Raw genomic sequence first — 20657 nt, 5'->3', positions numbered from 1 at the left:
CAACTCAATTACAGTAACGTAAGTACGTTACTTTCACCTCTGGTTAACAGTTGCCGACTTAACCCAAGGTTGGAGGAAAACTTTGTGTCTGGCAATTAGCTTTGTTGAGAAAGCTTCTGTGAGGCTCATGGGAAAGTAATTGATTGTGCGTAAACTGCCACTGCCAGCATTGGAAGCTTCATTGCCATCAAGGCTTCCCACAGCGAAAGTGCTGCAGTGAATTTTCTGCATGACAGACAATTTCACGAGAGTACATGGAGAAAGGAGATTTTGGAGGGAAGCCAAATGTAGCTGAAAATGAGGAATTATCAAGAAAACAAAAGTGTTCAGACTTGGTTTGTCTGAAAGGAGAAGAAGAAGAAAAAAAGGCAGCATGAAAACATGGCTGTTGGTGTTGGCTGTGCCTCATGCTCGGAAACTCAATCTGCGACACTCAGCCAGCATGTCTAAGCAAGTTCTTCCTTAGGCTTTAAAAACAGTTACACAAGTGATCATGAGTAATAAAAAAATGCATTGGTTTTAAACAGCAATTTCATGAATATTTGAAAAGGAAGATAATAAAATGAATGAATAAAATGAAGTTTGTCGTGTTTACTCGGAGAGAAGTGGTCATGTGACCAAGTACATCATGTCCTGTGATGTGTATTTGTGACACATTTTAATATCAAAATGTTTGAAATACCTTCTCTTCAAAGCGTAAAAACTTTGAGTGTTTTTTCATAATTTAGGTGTTTCCATTACCAGTTCTTATTGCGCTATTTAAATTTTGCGCATTACCCAGGGTAATGGAAACGCAGCTAATGTTAAAACTAAATGTTAAATATTAAATCTAAATGTTAAATCTAAATGTTAAATCTAAATGTTAAATCTAAATGTTAAATCTAAGTGTTACATTTAAATATAAATGTTAAATCTAAATGCTAAATGTTAAATCTAAATGAGCTTTTAATTGGTTCCTTTGGGTGAATTTGCATATTAGCTAAATATTTAGTTTGACCCGTGATATCTAGATTTAACATTTAACATTTAACTTTTAAGTTTTAGATTTCACATTTACATTTAACATTTAGATTTAACGATAACATTATATTTCACGAGAAAAAAAATCACAATTTTCACACATATTGCTGTAAATCTGGTCAAAAGTAAAATCACATATGTTTTAAAACGTGGTTTGTTGCTAAATGTTGTGAAAAGTTGCTGTTTCTTTAAGCACGCGCAATTTTACAATTATAAAGCTGACATTACGCTGTCATAATCTGTCATTAACATGAATAAGGTGTAATGAAGGCTGTCATTAAATGTCTTTCGTGAAATTATGACACCTTTGGAGCTATGTTGGCATTTTTTGGTTAAGTGGAGGGATCTAGTGGGTTAGGTAGGGTTAGGGTTAGGGTAACGAACAACACTTAATGACAGCCTTCATGACACCTTGTTCATGTTAATGACAGGTGTCATGTCATCATTTATGTATAAAACCAAGTAAAGTTACCATAAGTATTAAATAGTTGCAGCCTTTTCTGAAATTGCTCTTTTTTGTGGTTTGAAGGAGGCAGCAGCTGCACCAACAGTCCAAGGTGAGCGAGGATAGCATCTCCATCTCCTATTGACATCCGAAGCCTTCACATCGACCATATTTGAGTGACAGGCCCAGAGGCTTGGAATTCGTCCTTTCTGAGTCCCGAGAAGCCAATAAAGATCGTCTAAATTTAAACTTTAGAACCAAGGGGGAGAAAATGCAAGAATTTCTCAGACACAAAGATAAAAATGCCATAAATATTTTCTTAGAGCTAAAGAGGTATATTATTAACTAGGGCCGGGAATCGATGAAAAAACAACAAGTAATTCATCGCAAATCTGAAAAAATGCCAGAAATTAATCGCAGTTTATTGCAGCTTCTAATAAACACGCAAAAATGTAGAAAAAAAAGGCTTATTTTAACCAAATATTTGCATAGAAAGTGCATAACACTGAGGTGTACCAAAAAATAATCTAATACATCTTTAAAAGTTTTCTTGTGATTCAAAACATTGTTTGTGCAACATTGTACTATTCTATAATGTAAACAATGAACATAAAATTAGCTGTAAAGCTGGCACAATTAGCTTATTTAAAACTTTGTTTGAAATGCAATTATGTCATGTAAACAATGTGCAGTAATTTTTCACAGCAGCAGCAGAACATTAGTCACAAAAATTAATTGGTTCCTAACAGTAAATTCATGCAAAGACTGGAATTTAAGGGTCTTAAAAAAAAAAAAATCACCAATCCAACCAACCATTTAACCAAAAACCAAGCAGGCAACTATCCATCCATCTATCCATCCAACCAACCAAGCATGCACGCAACCATCCAACCAACCAAGCCAACAAATATCCAACCAACAAAGCAAAGCAAGCAGGCAACTATCCATCCATCTAACCAACCACTTAACCAACCATCCAACCAACCAAACATCCAAGCACGCAACCATCCAACCAACAACTACCCAACCAACCAACCAACCAACCAACAAAGCCAAGCAAGCAGGCAACTATCCATCCATCTAACCGACCATTTAACCAACCATCCAACCAACCAAACATCCAAGCACGCAACCATCCAACCAACAACTACCCAACCAACCAACCAACCAACAAAGCCAAGCAAGCAGGCAACTATCCATTCATTCATCCAACCAACCATTAAACCAACCAAAAAGGCAACCATCCAACCAAGCAAGCACACAAACATCCAAGCAAGCAAGCACGCAACCATCCAACCAACCAAGCCAACAACTATCCAACCAACTGACAATTTAAGCAACCAACCAACAAAACCAAGCAAGCAAGCAACTATCCATCCAACCAACCATTTAACCAAGCCAAGCAAGCACGCAACCATCCAAACAGCCATGCAAGCAAGATACTATGGATCCACAGGTGATGTGTAGGTGGATTGACCTCCAGCCAGTTAATAGCAACACATTTTAGAGCTGTAGTTTAAGAGATTTGCCATAAATACGCTGCAGCTCTGAACCCTCATTTGAGAAACAATGTCTTAGATAATACATGTCTTAAGAATTCAATAGTACCTGTTACATCGAATCCAGGAGCTTCATTTGGACACACACACATAAACACATCATGTTCATTAATACTACCTGTCCACAGGCGGCAGAAGCTCCAAAATAACTAGAGCAGTTAACTGAAATCACATGTATGTTCGGGATAGTGAATGTTTAATAATGCAAGCATCTGTGTGTGCATTGCAATCGTGCCAGTAGATTATAAATATCATATTGGAAATCATAGAGCATAATATTTCAGAGGGTCGAGGTATACCAAAGCATGTGTGAGGTTGTGAAGGTGCTAGAATTGAATTCATACATCATTTACTCATGCTCAGGCTCCTCACATGTATATGCATGAGTGGAGCTTTGCTGCAATGCATGTTTTGGGAATTATATATGAGGTAAAAAAGAAAAACCAAAATGTTGTAGACGAAACTCTAAAGAAAATTTAACTTTCTGACCATAAAAAGTAGAGGACGTGACATAAACAGTGTAGGCTAACAACATCTATGTCCGCAATGCTGCCTCCTCTGCATTTTTGCTTGAAAATGAATTTAAATGTAACTTCAAATACGATTTATAAATATTTGCTGTTTGGAATGTAAAGAAGCCTGAGAAGGACAAACTGACCTCACTACAATCCAAATGCAGGTGAACTCCTAATATGCTGCATTGCAGTTAAAAAGTTTAATATAAAGGAAAAACAATGAATAATAAATAGGGTGGTTCACAATATGATGCTATTAGTAAAAGTTTTCCAAATTTTGCCAGATCCAAAAAAATTTTTTATGGCAAATTACTTTACAATGCAGTATTAAAAGATCGACCTACTGCTTATTGGCGTGAAAAATTAGGACAGAAATAGAAATACAAAACCAAACAACCAACCAAGCAAGCCAGCAACCATCCGAGCAAGCACGTAACCATTCAACCAACCAACGAACAAATTAAAGCCAAGCCAACAACTATCCAACCAACCAACCAAGCCAAGCTAACAACTATCCAACCAACCATCTATCCAACTAACCAACCAAGCAAGCCAGCAACCATCCGAGCAAGCACGTAACCATTCAACCAACCAACGAACAAATTAAAGCCAAGCCAACAACTATCCAACCAACCAACCAAGCCAAGCTAACAACTATCCAACCAACCATCTATCCAACTAACCAACCAAGCAAGCCAGCAACCATCCGAGCAAGTACGTAATCATTCAACCGACCATCCAACCAACCAACGAACAAATTAAAGCCAAGTTAACAACTATCCAACCAAACCAACCAACCAAGCCAAGCCAACAACTATTCAGCCAACCATCCATCCAACTAACCATCTAAACAACTAAGTCAACAACTATCCAACCAACCAACCAACCATCCAACTAACCAACCAAGTCAAGCCAACAACTATCCAACCAACCAACCAAGACACGCTAACAACTATCCAACCAACCAACCTTCTATCCAAGCCTAGCTAACAACTATCCAAACAACCAACCAACCAACATGATACTTTGTATTATTATTATTACCTCCGCCAAGAGCAAAGCGCAGAAGCGGAGCAAAGGGAAGAGCGGTAAGGTTATGATTTACCCTCCGTTTATCTGTCAATTTGTCATTCTGTTTGCAAGATAACTTTTTGTTATGAATGAATTTGGATTAAATTTTCAAGAAAATTGATAAATAGAATAAGGAACAGGAGATTTTTGATGATGTTCTGGCTACCAAAACATTATATATATAAATACCATTTATTTTCCCATCCACACTGAAACTTTTGTTAAACATTGATTTAGAACACTAATGATAACATCAGTGTTCCATTTGGAACCGTGATGATGTCATCAACAGTGATGTCATCAGTGTTCCAATTAGAATGTTCTAACTGATGATGTCTTCAACAGTGATGATGTCGGAATTCTATGCCATACTAATGCTAATGCTAAACTAATGCAGTGCAACGCTGTCAGTCAGTCTGTCAGTTAGCAAGACAACTTGAAAAGTTATAAACGGATTCGGTGAAATTTTTAGTAAAATTGATTCATTTTATTTGCAATATCAAAACCTGCATTGCTGTCTTTAAAATATTGCACTTGTAGTGTTGACCTTCGACAGCATGTGCAGACAAAGTAAAAAAAAACATATATATACTGTATATTATTACTAAATGAACAATATACCGTCAGTAAAGGGTGGCACACTTTGTCATTGCTAAACTGAAGAATGCACAACTTTCACATATATCAGAAGTTTTAATGATAAAAAGGAAAGTATGGTCATTATTAGTCTCTCCCTGTAGTCATACTAAATGAGTAAAAACATTAAAACATTATTCCTGAAAATAAAAAAATGTCAACATTGGGAAAGTGTGCCTCCTCCCTTAAATATGCAGGAATTGACTACAACATCAATTGAAACAAGGCAAAAAGCAATCTGACAAAATTTGATGAAAATCACTTTTGTGAACCAAACTAATACAGAGGTTAGCAAGAAGGAAAATTACGTCAAGTACAAAATCTGTGCAACAGGTTGAAGAATGAATTACCTGTTACTAGTTCTCTGATCTCCGCGTCTCCCGTCTTCCTAAGCAAGCGGACTAGGGCAGGAATCCCCCCACAGTTCTTCAGGGTCACCTTGTTCTCATCGTTGGCCTTGCCATACACCAGATTCCTCAAAGCTCCACAGGCGCTGCGGTGAACTTCAGTCATCCTGTGATCCAGGAGGTCAACCAGCAGCTGGATTCCTCCCTGTCTACGAATCTATGCAAAGAGAGAAGAAAAAAACAATCAAATAAATCAAGATTTAAAACCCTTGAGATTTCTTTAGTAACCGGCGTGGGCAAACACGGAGCTGTCATCAATAACCAACACTTGGGTACACACTCAGACCCAAAAGCTCCTTTTTCTCTATTGTGCCAGTTTCTGTCACACAATATAAAATGGGGGTGATTATATGTATGTCCTGACAGTCAGATTAATAAATCAATGGGTGATCATTAGACATACTATGACCATTTATTGCTGTGCTTGCACAAAATGACAGATATTCACACTGATCAGAAAACATAGGAACAGGATACATTTTTTGAATTTTCCTGCCACATCGCCACTGGAGCTAATGTTTGTTCATGTGAAGTTGTTTATATATATATATATATATACATACATATATATATATACAGTATATATCAAGAATAATATATTTTGATAAGTGCTAATTAGGGAACAGTAATGTTGAAATTGCTAATTTTCACGCCAAAAATCTGTAGCTAACTAGGATATATTTGGCCCCTAAACAAAAATGAGTTTGACGTCCCTGATTAAGAAATGAACTTAACAATACCTCTGTTGACATGCAGGGACAGAGACATCAACAGCAGAGCCTTTAAACTTATTCAGCCTTGCCCACAGATCCTTAACTGGCATCGTTTGAAACTATTATTAAAAAAAAAAAAAAAAAAAAAAACTTGATAGTTTTGGCTTCTAAAGGTTCAAACCCACTTAATGTTTGATTAGCATGAAAGTGACATCAAATAAAAATCCGGTTTCAATGCAATGTGAAATTCAGCGTTTGAACATAAAACAAAAGCATTTAGGAAGATTAAGAAAAGACGCATACGCATCGCACACAGTACGATAATGGATTTAGAACAATGGCTCCACTTTGCTATAAATAGCAAAAACAAGCTCTTTGTTGGTTGTCACCAACTTCACTCAGACGACAAAAAGACACCCGAGTGTGTGCAAAGTGAAGGAAGTAAACAAGCCAATCAGTGCAGATTTATGATTATAGTCTGATTCTGGGAAAAGATGAGAAAGTCGGGGCCATTAGCCCAGTGGGGATCACAATGAGGGCATTCTGCTGTTACACATAACACCCTCCCCCCATGGTGCTTCGCTTCACATATTGCCTTTTTTCCCTGATGGTGTGACACACGCTACCTCCTTTCTGCACTGGTGCCTTTAAAGAAGCCCTCCCACATGGCCTCACCACTGCAGGGATCACCGTCAGCCTCAGGGAGCCAAGACGCTTAAATCAGCCGTGCTTGGGCCAAATGACTGAGGTAGCACTAATCACTAGACCTGGACTCCTGTGATCACCAGCATTGGTACAAACATGAACTAAACAACTAATGAGTGTGCAGAGCTTCACGCTATTTCTTTGTATTGTGTTGCAACAAGTGGACAAGCGTGAGAATACGTTACATTACTTCCTGTTTTAACAGGAAATGACCCGAACTGTCAGGTCAGGTCGGTACACACAAAAAAAATTTGTTTTTCACTACGAGTTAGCACAGTAACACCATAAACAAAGTAAACACAGTTACACAAAGCTTGAGGTAGAACAACAACACATAGACCAGAGGTGGGAAACTTCTACCAGCATTTAAAATAATGACCAATCTGAGCGTTAACACAGGAAAGAACGAAGAGTTTTTGTCGCAATTTTGTTATTTTTTGTGTTTTTCTTGTCTCCTTGTTTACTTTAATTGTCATTTTCTGTAATTTCTTTTCTTTTTTTTATCGTTTTGTGTATTTTTGTTGTCCATTTGTATTGTTTGGAGTAATTTTGTGGATTACTCTTGTCATTTTGTTAATTTTTGCAGTAGTTTTGTGTATTTTTGGAGTATTTTTTGTGTCTTTTCTTGTCTTTTACTGTGTTTTCCTGCAATGTTGTAATTTTTGTATTTTTTTTATGTATTCTTGCTTTTGTTTTGTGTATTTTTCTGCACTTTGTACGTTTACTTTGGGGGCCATATAAAATTAGACCTAGGGCCGTATGTGGCCCCTGGGCGCCAGACGGTATTTCAGTATCACTGGAAAAACCGATACCGATGTCAACCGATTTTATGTCAAGTATTAGCCAATAATATCCATGGGCCAATAATATCGGCCAACACTAATGTTTTGCATGCGTTTCATTGTGCATTCAACCAATAAAGCACGTATTGCCTTCAGACATGTTGACAGGAAAAGTAGAGTGACCCAAATAGACTCACAGGGCTTTTACTTTGGCACTTCTTGTCCACTCTTCTGGTAAATGTGCACTGTTAAGTCATCACATTGTCACAGTCCGATTGAAGTTGTGCTTACTTCATTTTCAGAGACCACTTCAAGGTAAAAGTTGGAAAGTTAAGCAATCGTCTCTATTAAAAAGGCTTAGGAAAGCAATGAATGGCGTAGTCAACCTTGCTCAAATGGCCACACAACCTCATTGGTAGTTTATCCCTTCCCTTCCAGTTCCTCTCTCTAATCCTCAGTATCCCCTTCCTTCTCCCTCTGCTGATCTCTACGCCTCTCCCCTCTCCCTCTTTATGTTTGTGCCACAGTTAATCTACTATTCCATAAAGCCACAATGCCATTACTCTGTATTGCCTCTGAGCTACAAAGCTTGCCAATACCACCACCGCCTATTCCTCTCTACACCATGTAAAGAAGATTAGAAGTGCAGATTGATTTGTCTTTGTCTGCCGTCGTTCTGTCACGGCCATGGCTATTGGTAACCCTTAGCGACAGCATTGCCGTGGTAACAGTTAGCGGAGGTGACAGCGGGGACTGTGTGAATCCAAGGTGATGCTGGCATTAAAGCTGGCAACAGGATACACGGGTGACACATACCTGGGATAGAGGCATACAGAGCTTAATGAGCCTGTAGAGTCATCACATCTGCATCAGCAACGCTAATCTGCAGCTGAACGTTAGCGAATTTGGATATGATCGTGGAAAATGGTGCGAAAATGCGCCACATGTTACAAAGTTAATCCGTGTACCCTTTGTTCTTTGATTATTCTGTTTTAAAACCAAATCAAAATAACAAACAAACGTGATTATTTTTGTTTTACAGACTTAAAACAAAAACAGAATTACTGAAAAATCAAAAACCAGACAAGCAGTGTTTTTCTGTTTTAAAATGAAACCTTGCTCTGTTTGTGTGATATTTGGATATTTAAGTAGAAACTAGGGCGAGAGCTTCATGTTTTAAGCTCACTACACAAAAGGGACCCACACACAGGGGGGCAGACTTTTTCTCCTGGATTCATTACAGGTGGTGTAATGAATCCACTGGCGCTCCTTGTTTCTTGTGATCAACTTTCGTGAGTGTTGACGGCTGCCTTTAGTGGCTCATGGTATTAAAACATGCAACATAAATATTTTACTGCCCTCAAAAAATCTGTAATTGTTTTTGCAAAAGTGTCAAATCATAGAAGTTCTAACATCTACTATTCCTCACACCAGCCTCACAGTCACAAGTTTATTTGCATATCATTTGGACCGTAACAGCGCAAAACAAAACATAAAGGTGAGCAGCTTTTTACGAGCTCAAACATCCACAGACTGAATGAAAACAGGAGCAGAACCAGAAAACTGCTGAAATAAATCCTTAACAGTCCAATTATTTGCAGAGACCTGGTCCAGGACCTAGGGAGGGAAACAAGGTACAGTGAACTTCAGGTCTCGCTCTAATTTCCCCGTGAATATCCAAATATCTCACAAACAGAACAATATTTTAAAAAAAAAAATAGAAAAATGCTGCTTATCTCTTTTTTTTTTGATGTTTCTGTATTTTTCCAAAGAACGAAGGGTACATGGATTAAATTCACACAGTAGTGCAGCCTTTTGTTTTTGCCTGAGGCTAACTACAATGTAAAGCCTTTCAACCTTCGGCTAATTGAGTTCCCGGCCTGGGGCTAACGTTTCCCTCCTGGGTTTTACAAACTGGGCAGAACAGGGTATTAACCTATGACTTCCTCCTAATGTATGGAGGCAAGGACACGGCTCGTTTTTAGTGACCGACACTACATTTCATCGCATGTGAAACTCACCATTACTTCATATCTGTTAAGTCTCCCATTTTTTACCCCCTTTAATTATCCCTTATTATAATGTAATAATAAAAAAAAGATAAATAAATAAAAACATTCCTCTGCCTCTCCAAACTGAACGCTGTCACTAAACTCGCTCGCAAGATTAGATTAGATTAGATTAGAGATTATAGAGGAGCAGGATAAGGGACAGTTATGCGTTCTGTAAGATTTGTAAGTGAGATTTTAGCGTCTCCCACACGGGAAGGAACAACGTAAGTCAGCATGAAAAATACACCAAGCACAAGCGCCACAAATAGACACTCCCTCCAAAAAAGTGATAAAAGGGTGCAAAGTCAGCAACAAATGTGTATAATAAGTCATTAATGAATACCAGAGAACCACAAGTACAACAGTAAACATGCAATGTGTTGACTTGTATATGAACTAAGTATATTGAATTAAAAAATGTACTTCATAACCCGATTTATGTTTTCATTTAGGCTGTATTATAATGTTGGCATATTCACAACCTTTCAATGTCAACAAAGGTAGGCCTACCAGATTCTAATCACCTAATTGTATTTAGTAAGTGGTTGACAAGTGGGTATTTTAAATTTCTTAATTCTTATTTATTTCTTAAAATATAAGGGATAATTACTGGTGCGTGGTTGGGGATGGTGGGAGGCCACGTGGCGGGCGTCAGGAAATTTCCCATATTTTCATATCCAAAACTTGACAGGTATGATCTTAGCTTGAAAGTTGATTGTGCTTTATTTTTATACTGGGCACTTTATAGATGTACTGTATATGGTCACTTTTTTTTTTTTTTTTTTTAAGAATTAAAAAACATAGCACAATCAGTGAAATCAAATGTTAAACTTTTTTGAAAAATATAATTTGACACTTTGATAACCATTTTGTACTTGGAAAGGTGAAATTTGTGTGGCTACTGATGTAGCTTACCTCTACCACTGTGGCTATGGTGTGAATGAACATGGGCTAAAGCACTTTAAATGAAAGCGTCATAAAGTTTTGTCTGAATATACTTGCAACAAGTGCATCAGCCACATAAATGTGGGCTATTTAAAGCGATTTATAATATATAAAATACATGATAGTAAATGCAGGCACTACAGCAGCTGCAGCTTTTGAACTTATTAAAGCATAAAAACCTACTTTTTATTCAACATCGACTTCACCTTTAAAGCCACTGTAAAATACAGTTCGAACTGTATACTTTGCGTTGAACATTTGTAACAGAATAACCTGAATGCGATGTTTCGAACAAAGAAAAAAAGAAAGAAAGAAAGAAAGGAGAGGTGTGAGATGAGTGAGAGAAATGACAGAGTTGGAGGTGCACGTTACTCCCCCTCCAACTGGTCTGTTGGATAAATGGATATCGACCTGGCTGCTGCTGAAAATGAATCACTGATGTAACAGAACTTCAGTCTGACACTGTGTACGACTGTGTGTGTAGAATATATAACTAGTTTAGGTGTGTATCCAGCCATGTGTGTGTATGAAGGCGATGCTGTGGGTGTGTGTGTATCTGTCTCCTGCAGCATAAATGATACTGAAGATGAATTTGCAGAGCTGTCTCCGTGGTTTAAGCAGTGCCCAGACCTCCATCTGCCCAGCCACCCACACACAAGTACAACAACATGCACACACACACGCACACAACGTCTCTCTTGCTTTTTCTTTGTGTGTGTGTGTGTGTGTGTGTGTACATTGGATCTGACAGCAGCATATGTGAAGGTATAAAACATAAGTGCATGCCTGACCCTGAAAGTCACATTTCACCTGAACACAGGTGCAAACGCTACAATTTTATGTGATCTTTATACAAACAGAAAGAAACCTTTCTTTTTCTACCACTGTTTTTCTTTCCTCCTCTGCCCTTTTACTCACTCTGTTTTCACCCTCCTTCTCTTTTAGCCTACAGAGCATCTCCTAAGTGATGAATAGCAGCCCTGCTGTGGCAGTATTTGGCTGCTCAATGTGTCCCCTGCCATCTGTGTCTGCGTACACGACTCAAAAATAGGAGAAGAATCTTTTGATCAGTATCCCAAAATAAATAGTTGCCATTTAAACTTGTTTCAAATACAAACTCATCATCGATCTTTTTCTAACTTCATTTCAAAGCCCAACATTTGGTTGAAATTACAAGTTTATAACAGTTTTGAGGAAAAAAAAAGATGGAAATAATGTTTTCCCTGACAGATTGTTAACCCTCCTATTATCCTTTAGGTCAATTTGACCCCATTGGATGTTTATCATTCCAAAAAAAATGATAGATATATTTTTTTTCAGAGCCAGCAGGGACCGGACCCCAGGCTAGAAGCACCCGGAATAGAAGCAGCACCAGCAGTAGCCCGCCCAAGGAAGATGGCCACATCCCCAGCCGCCTGGGGGACCAAGGGGATGCTGCAAGTCGCTCCACCGGCCCCCAAGCGCACCGGCCGAGCCCCCCAGAGCGCCCCATATCACCCTTCAATAATGCCGCCCGCGCGATAAGCCTTAGTTATTGTCAAAGTCAGCCCTCCCCCAAGAGCCCCAGCCAGACCGTCATGACTTTTCCTAATTGGATGGGTACAATTGAATAAGCATAAAATTATGATGATATTTTTTCAATGTACTCAACACATATTGCACATATTGGTGTTCCTCTAGGGTCAATTTGACCCCAAGCTGTTTTAGTTGCATGGAACTTGTCTGTGTGTTACAATCTGCAAGCTTTCTCTCTCTTGAAAATGTCATCTAGGAAAAAGTTTACCATCAGTCAGGTTTTGGAACAGCTCTTTCACAGTAAAAATGTAGTAGAGGATGATGTGTAATAACTCCAAGTATGTTGTAAAAAGGAGATAAAAATAAGTAAATAAATATGTTTATGAGAGGAAAGGGGGTGTTCCCAACATCAATCGATCTGGTTCATTCTGTGAGAGTGCAACGCAAATTCGAAAAGATCTGGATAAAAGATTTTTAAGATACACTAACTCTAAAAGTTTGACCTGATGGTGGCGCTGCAGGAGAGCTCATATCACCACCACAACCAATAGGGTTCATACTCTTGTGGTCATTAATGTTGTCAGTAAATGTGAGAAGATTTGGATGAAAACTATTCAAGATAAATGAATTCTCATTTAAAAGTTTGGTCTGATGGTGGCGCTAGAGAACAGGTCAAGGTTTCATTATCAGGGAGTTATTTATGTATTCAACAAATAAACAAAGTGCCTGACACAGAAATGTGGTCAACAATTTTCTGGAGGCAAATATCCCTGGGGTCAGACTGACCCTAAGGTAAAATGTGTTAGTAATAGTAGTAATAATAGTAGGTTAAAGCCAGCAAAGAAAAGACTAAGTTCATTACTAGTTCATTGTCTTATGGAAAGTTATTGAAAGCTGAATAATTAAAGAATTGTGTAAAACCGAAGGATGAATGCAGCCTAAACTAATTTTCAGTCAAGGTTTAGAAACGCTTAATTTTCATGCATTTGTGTTGGAAAAAAAACATTTAAAAGTGAAGTACATGAGCTACACAAACACACTCACACTCAGTGAAACAAATAAAAACTCGGTGTCAACCTTGAAAGAATGCTCAAAGGATTCTTGTTTTGATCAGAAGTAGTGAGAGGAAGAAACTCTGGAAGTAAAACACATTTCAATGTGACCTTTATCCTTAGCATGGCGGTCCAAAAAGTCAACGCTCACGTCTGTGAGTTATCTACTCAATAAAATAAAAGCTAGGGAAATATATGATTTTGGTGCTGTGAACATTCTGCTTTAAAAACTCATTTTCATTGGTAATAATAAAATATACTGTATATTTTTGACACCGAGATCAGTCGTGCACTGTTGTGATGTACCAGATACTGTTCGCAGAGTGTGAAAGTAAATGTGCTTTATTTTTTACTGAATACCTAACCTTACAGATCATTGGTGGGTTACATTTTTGACATACGTTTTTCTTTTGTTTCTTCACACGAGTTAAAAACTAATATTTTCTGAAAAAATTAATGTGGAAAACATGGAATTTGGAAAAAGAAAAAAAAAGAATTTTATAGGGCCCTACTTTCTTCTACTTTCTGTCCATCTTTTCATGACTTCATCTGTAGTTCTTCTTGTTTTCCCCTCAGCATTGACATTCTAACAGACATTTTTCATTTACTGTACATTTTTCTCCTTCTTAAATTCACATTATCATCTACGTTGGCAATCTTAGTGAATCACACACAACAGCTGAATAAACAGCGAGGACAAACTCTTTATTATACTATTCTCTCTCCGTAAAAGACGCAAAACTGTGGAGACTCGCGACAATGCTTTTAACAATGGACTCAAAAAATGGCTAAAATCAAAACAAGTGTTCACATTAATAGTTTACCGGGTTTTATGCTTGTCTGTGTTGTCTCTGCCCTATAACTAACTGTATTTAACGTTGAATATATGCTGTGTACAGTGCATATTCCCTCCTTTCTTTCTTATTATTTCTGTTACTTTTAACCCTTGTTGGTGTTGTAAATTAGCACATATACAAACACACTTAAAACAATACATCTGGGTAACTAATGTAATTGTGATGTCCACATAAAATAAAAGGAAATGAAAGGAAATAATAAAATAAAATATAATACAAATAATAAAAAATTTAATTAAAATTAAAATTAAAAAAATAAATATGTTTGGGATATTTGCAAATCAGGCCCTGATGACAGAATCTGTGGATAGCACATGGAGAACATGCAAACCACAGTGAAAGGTGCCTCTGGGAATCAAAGTGAAATGAATCTTGCTGTATGAGACAAAAGAGCCAAGCATGAAATCCTACATACTGTATGTACACACTGTTGTGTAGGTAAATATTGCGATAATAATAATAATAATGATCAAAAGCAACTCTGAGCTTCCATCAAACACCCTCTAATACTGGACTAATAGATGGTTTCTTAAATTCACTTGCTTTTTATACTGCATGTGTGTCATTGTAGATTTTTGTCTCCATAATTACAATAATTTTAATGATTACATTATTCGCTTTAAAGTATCAATATTAAACATTGGTAGCTACAGTAGTAGTTAATAACAGTCTCTTGTGCAGGTCTGATTAGAAGTGCGCCTGCACATCAGAGCGACACTGGCTTTATTAAAGGGGCGTATTTGAGTGTTTCAAAGGGAATTCTAAGCAAAATTGCTTTGAAATTGCCTCTCAGTTGAAAGCTCTGCCTAATAATGGTGATTCCAGCAACTTCCAGCATCTGGAACCTTATTTTACAATTGCTTCGGAAATGCACTACTTTACAAAAGTGAAAAAAGGTTATTTTTGGGAGGTATTTTTTCAAGTCTATTAATACATCACTATATAGAGTGCTTTACACACAACGGGAATGACAAACCTCGGCTTTGATCTTGTTGTCTCCAAAGCAGAGATGCTGAAGGTAGGCTGCAGCATTGGACTGCACCGATGGGAACTGATGCTGCAACATCTGGATTACCTCTGGCAGCTCCGGATCTCTCCATCCAAACTCTCTGCAGAGAGAGAGAGAGAGAGACAGAAAGATGGAGGAAAAGGCATGACAAGTTCTGCTTTAAATCTGTGAACAGACCCTCATATTAAGATGGAAAAAAAAATCACAATAAAAGACAAAAAGCAAGATTATTTTCTTACTTAAACACACAGAACACTGGTTGAAGATATGGAGACACATTTATTCCAATAATGTACAAAAAACAAAAAAACAAAAACAAAAAAAGAGGTCAGCAAATTGTATAAAAATAAAATAAGTATAAAATTTACTGTTCTCAGGTGGGGATAAATTGTTAAGCAAAACGTTGAATTGTGATGGATTTATCTGATGAAATAAACAACACAGTATAGCAGTATGTACGTCAATAAAAATTTTTTAAAAAAGATAACATTAGAACACAGGGTTCTACTAAAATACCACCTTTGGACAAAAACATCAACGTTTTTTTTTAATTTTTAAGAATTATAGTTCTTCAGTGTGATTATTTTTTTTAAATGATAAAGTATTAAAATGCATAACAAAAATAAGATAATATTGATCACATCTAACCACAGGCATGTGGCAGGTAGTATATGCCAAAACCTCACAAACACATAAAACAAACTGTTTTATTCAAGCCCAATGATTTACAAAACAAACTCAGCATCGTTTGCAAATACAAAACATCATTCACAAACTGATGAATTTTGTTTTGCAAATAAGTGGTATTCCTGCATGTTTTACTCATACGAAAAAACGTCTTGACAAACAGTATGAAACTGGAAATTTGTGTGTTGATCTTCAAAATAGAAAATTAATGCAAAATATCATTCAGTCATTTATTAATTACAAAAAAAAAAACGATTCTACAACAAAACCTTTGGCACAAATTTTCCACCAAGATGTTATATGTATTTTTGTTTTAATTTTATGTGTTTTTAGTGTCATTTATGCATATTTTTTGTTGCACCTTTATGTAGTTTTCTGTCATTTTGTGTGTTTTCAGAATTTTTCTTGTGTTGTTTTTTTTAGTTCTTTTGTGTATTTTTCTGTCATTTTGTGTGTTATTGGAGTCATTTTGTGCTTTACTACAGCGGCTCCTTTTTGCAGCTAATGTTAGCATAAATATGCTACTTCGTAAAGTGTTCCTGTACATGCGATGATTAAAAAATCAGAAGCGGGGGAGATGATTTTGTGCTTCTGATGTAGATAAAAATCTCTTCCAAACAAGGACCTCAGCTTTAAAACATGAAACAGACTTTGCAGCATGACTTCCAGGGAGCATTTACTCCCCTTTAGGGACTGGTGTCAAAACAACCTCCCAGTTATGTTTTTAACTTTACCATCAGAACTTTACACTCCTCTGAGCAAACTGGACAAAGTGAAATAAATGTTTTGTCCCTTGGTGATCCTTAGAAAACAGGCTTTTTTATTGTATTATCCCCTGATGAAAACTGTTTTTGCTACAGTGCCCAAATGAAGGAAACACAAGAAACTGTGGGCGAGTGTTACAGTGGTTTTCCTGTACACGCCGGTCCCTGAGCAGTTCTCCCTCCTCTCTTGTTCTTTTATTGGATGTGTTAGTGAAACTGTAAAGATTCAGTGCGCGCTGATGAAAACCATTTTTTTTTTTTGCTCGAGGATGGATTTTGTTGTTTCTACCTTCGTGCACAAAACGCAGCCAACTGTATACAAACAATGTCAAGGTATCATGAAAACTTCCATCCTGCAAACTTGGCAGAGCTCAATTAAGTTCATTTCTTGCCCTGACTGAAGGGTTACTAAGGTTAAAGGGATCCTCCACTGTTTTTACAAATGTGACCTAAAACCTTTGAAATGTCCTTATTAGAAGATCTATGATTAACAAAATGCATTATTTTGCACCATATTTGTTTTATTAACTTTAAAAAATGCGACTACTTTACCATTTTAGAGTCACAGCCCCATTTTCCTGTAAACATCCCATTGTCTCCTATTGGAGCTTTTTTGATCAAAATGCCAATTTCTTCTTCTTTTGGTTGCTCTAAACAATTAAGAAAAGTTAAATTTGTCGATGTTTTGTTTAGCGAAAGAGGATAAAAACTGTTAACTTTTCCTGATTATTTAGAGCTGAGGTTCTCAACTGGTCTCACCCTGGGACCCACATTTTGCCACGGTCATTAAATCGCAACCCACTTTTTTTCAGAATTCAACCAACCACAGTATTGTGAAAAAAATCACTTCATAAAAGTTTTACTAGTGCTATACATTCCTTTAGCCTCATTCAGAGGACCAATGATGAAAAAGCTCAGTTTCCTCCCAAACAGGCCAGTTGGATTTTTCTCGTGTTATGACATCACAATGCAGAAACTCCTCCTCCTGACAATCCTGGCCTTTTCTATCCTATAAGAATGTGAGCTCCTCCCTCTCAAACTACCTCTCAGGTAAAACAAACACTGTGGTTTAATACAGAATAAACATTATACTTTACTGTCATATATGTAAAGCTGCATACACAAAATGCATTCTCTGTATTTAACCCCTCCCTGAGGAGCAGTGGGCAGCAACGGTGTAGCGCCCAGGGAGCAGTTACTATCAGTTCCATTTTTAGTACCCGTTATATCGCCTCGTATGGTCTTTGAGATGATCTGTCGTGTTTGTGACCCAATGCGACACAGTGGTTGGACTGATACCTTGAATGGACTATTCCTGTAATCAGTAGTGGTGAGGATGGCAAGAAAGCGATGTAGCAGCGTTTGTCTGACTCACAATCACAATAACCCCTTAAATAGCCATGTGTTTTACTGTAATGTGCAGTTTTTTGGCTGAAAACAAAAAAAAGTGTGTGTGGATAGCAAAAAAAATTGCAATAGTAATAGTATATATAAACACACCCACTCACGCATATGCATCAAGGCCCCAAAACAGCCGGTTTTTAGAAGCGTCATGAAAGTGACTTTTCAGAGGGCTAAAACTTTGGAAAAAGTTTGGGAAAAAAAAACCTCAAATACTATGTTGCTGGGGTTCTTAGAACCAATGGAGAAGGGTGAAAAAAGCATAATACTGGACCTTTACGTAATTATTTTTGACCAGCTGTTTGCGACCCACTTTTGTGTCCTAACCCACCAGTTGAGAATCGCTGATTTAGAAGCAGCACAAATTATCATTTTGACTAAAAAAGCTGCTAAATGATCTAAAAATCCGGCTGAATGTTTCACTCCAATAGAAAATAATGGGATGTTTACAGGAAAATGGGGCCGTGTGACATCATCAATCACATGATTGTAAGATGGAGGAACACAGGCTCGAAAATGGTAAAGTAGTCCTTTTTTTAAAAGTTAATAACACAAATGTGGTGCAAAATAATGTATTTTGTTAGGCAATGTATTTAAGTACATTCTACAGATTTTAGGCCACATTTGTAAAAACAGTGTAGATTCCTTTAAGATCTTGGCGTTTGCGTGTTTGGCAGCGTGGTCTCATCTCTGTCAGATCAGGAGAGCACATGAATCCATGAAAAGCAAGAACATTCATTGGGAGCAAACATGGCCCTCAAAGATAAAGCCGGCCCCAGCGTGGATGGCTCTTTATCAGCGGGAATGATAAGTGTTCATTCAGCCAGAAATCTGGACTGAAGGAGGGGAGGCAGAGCAGAAGATGGAGTAAGAAGGAAGGAGGGGATTCCCAAGGCGTTCAGGAGATTTTCAAAGAGAAGACCCTCAAACAATGTTTCTTAAATCACAGAGTCTGATACTATCAGTTTGTTTAAGGGTGCGTGTGTGTGAGTGTTAAGATTAGGATAGGATCACAATTTGTGCGCATGTGGACACAGGGGTGGACTGGCAATCTGGCATATCGGGCACGTTGGCTTTTTTGACGAGCAAGTGGCTGATGACATGGTAACAGGTAGCCAAAAGTGGTCCAAAAGTGGCAAGAAAAGAGTGAAAAGTGACTAAAAAGGGACAAAAGCAGTAAAGACTGGCCATAAAATGGGTATAAAGAGGAACCAGGTGGTATGTAATGGCAAAGGGTAGTTTAAATGGGTATAATGTGGCAAACAATAGTGAAAAAGACCAAAAATGAGGAAGAAAAAGAGGCAAAATGTGTGGGGAAAAGGAAAACAAGTGGTATTTATTGGTAATTATATCTTATTTGGATGAAAAGTGGCAAAAAAAAAAAATAAATAAAGAAAAGACAAAAATAGGATAAAAGTGTCAAAAAGGGGAAAAAAGGGATATTTTTTGACAAAAGGTAGCTAAAATCTGAAAAAAAGGGAACAAAGGAAGTTGCAAAAAGGTCAAAGAAAATAGGGGTTAAAAGGTTTCCCCCTTTTAAAGTTTTCTGGGGTAATAATTAAAATGAAGACATAAAGAGCCACATTTGTTAAGCATTAGTGTCTTAATAACGGACACCATTGCTCCATGCATGTTAGTGTGCATCATTGTGTGTGTGTGTGTGTGTGTAAAACCTCTATGTATGTGTGGACTATCTCTCCCCTCCAGCCTCTGTGCAGCTCTATCAGTGTGGGTAATAGAAAGCAGGGGGATCTGCTGATAAGATAAATATCAAGGCTCGCCATTAATTAAACTACCACCCCCCCACCCCACCCCCCGTTAGGAAGAGAGACAGGGAAGAACGAACAAACAAGGGAGACCAAAAATCAAAGGAAATCAGATATAGATCTTTCTCTACGCCGCTTTAGCTAATTTATAACCTGGCGGAATCTATTAGAAATAGAATAGTAGATAAAACGGAATTAAACAAGCTTTTGGTGAAGATGCCTGTCATGTTTACACAGGGGCTAAAGAGAGCTGTGGTAATAGAGATGGTGGAGGTAAATTGTGCCAATAACATGAGTCAGTAGCGTGCAAACAGAGACAAACAGAGCTTGAAAAATAGAATTAATCAGAAAGGCAACAATTTTAAGACTGGAACTGTTTAGAGCAGAGATGGGTAACTTTTACCACAGTGGAGGCCACAAAATGTGCCAAATTATCAACATTCATTACAATGTTTAGAATAATGACCAATATCACCATTAACTCATTCAGTGCCAGCCATTTTAGAGCATTTTGACAGATTTTTAAAGACCCACAGAATATTGAATAAAGATTAAAGTCTCTACTTTCATCACAAAAAAATAAAAAAATGTTTGTAGCTTGTTTAGTTCTTCTGTAATCAACAGTTGAATGGAGCAAGTTTTACACTAATGGCCAGTTTCAGAGCAAAAAGCTGAGAAAACAGGCTTTTTCTAAAAAAATCTCTTTTTTTTGCTTTATTGAAAACTATAACATCTGAACTATGGTTTCCTTCTAAAA

General features: G+C 37.4%; 1 protein-coding gene across 3 annotated transcripts in view; it reads right to left on the bottom strand.

The window, feature by feature from the left end:
• ctnnd2a (catenin (cadherin-associated protein), delta 2a) overlaps positions 1-20657 on the bottom strand; it is a 350952-nt gene that overhangs the window by 85564 nt on the left and 244731 nt on the right. For all 3 annotated transcript variants that reach the window (XM_028434803.1, XM_028434804.1, XM_028434805.1), the window contains 2 exons: positions 15250-15382; positions 5597-5810 (listed from right to left, as the gene is read on the bottom strand). In XM_028434803.1, coding sequence (XP_028290604.1) covers positions 5597-5810; positions 15250-15382 — 347 coding nt within the window. The remainder of the gene's footprint in view (positions 1-5596; positions 5811-15249; positions 15383-20657) is intronic.

This window comes from Gouania willdenowi, chromosome 20 (genome assembly GCF_900634775.1).
Source record: "Gouania willdenowi chromosome 20, fGouWil2.1, whole genome shotgun sequence".
In the NCBI taxonomy this organism is placed as follows: domain Eukaryota; kingdom Metazoa; phylum Chordata; class Actinopteri; order Blenniiformes; family Gobiesocidae; genus Gouania; species Gouania willdenowi.
This window is presented reverse-complemented; position numbering and strand designations above follow the sequence as displayed.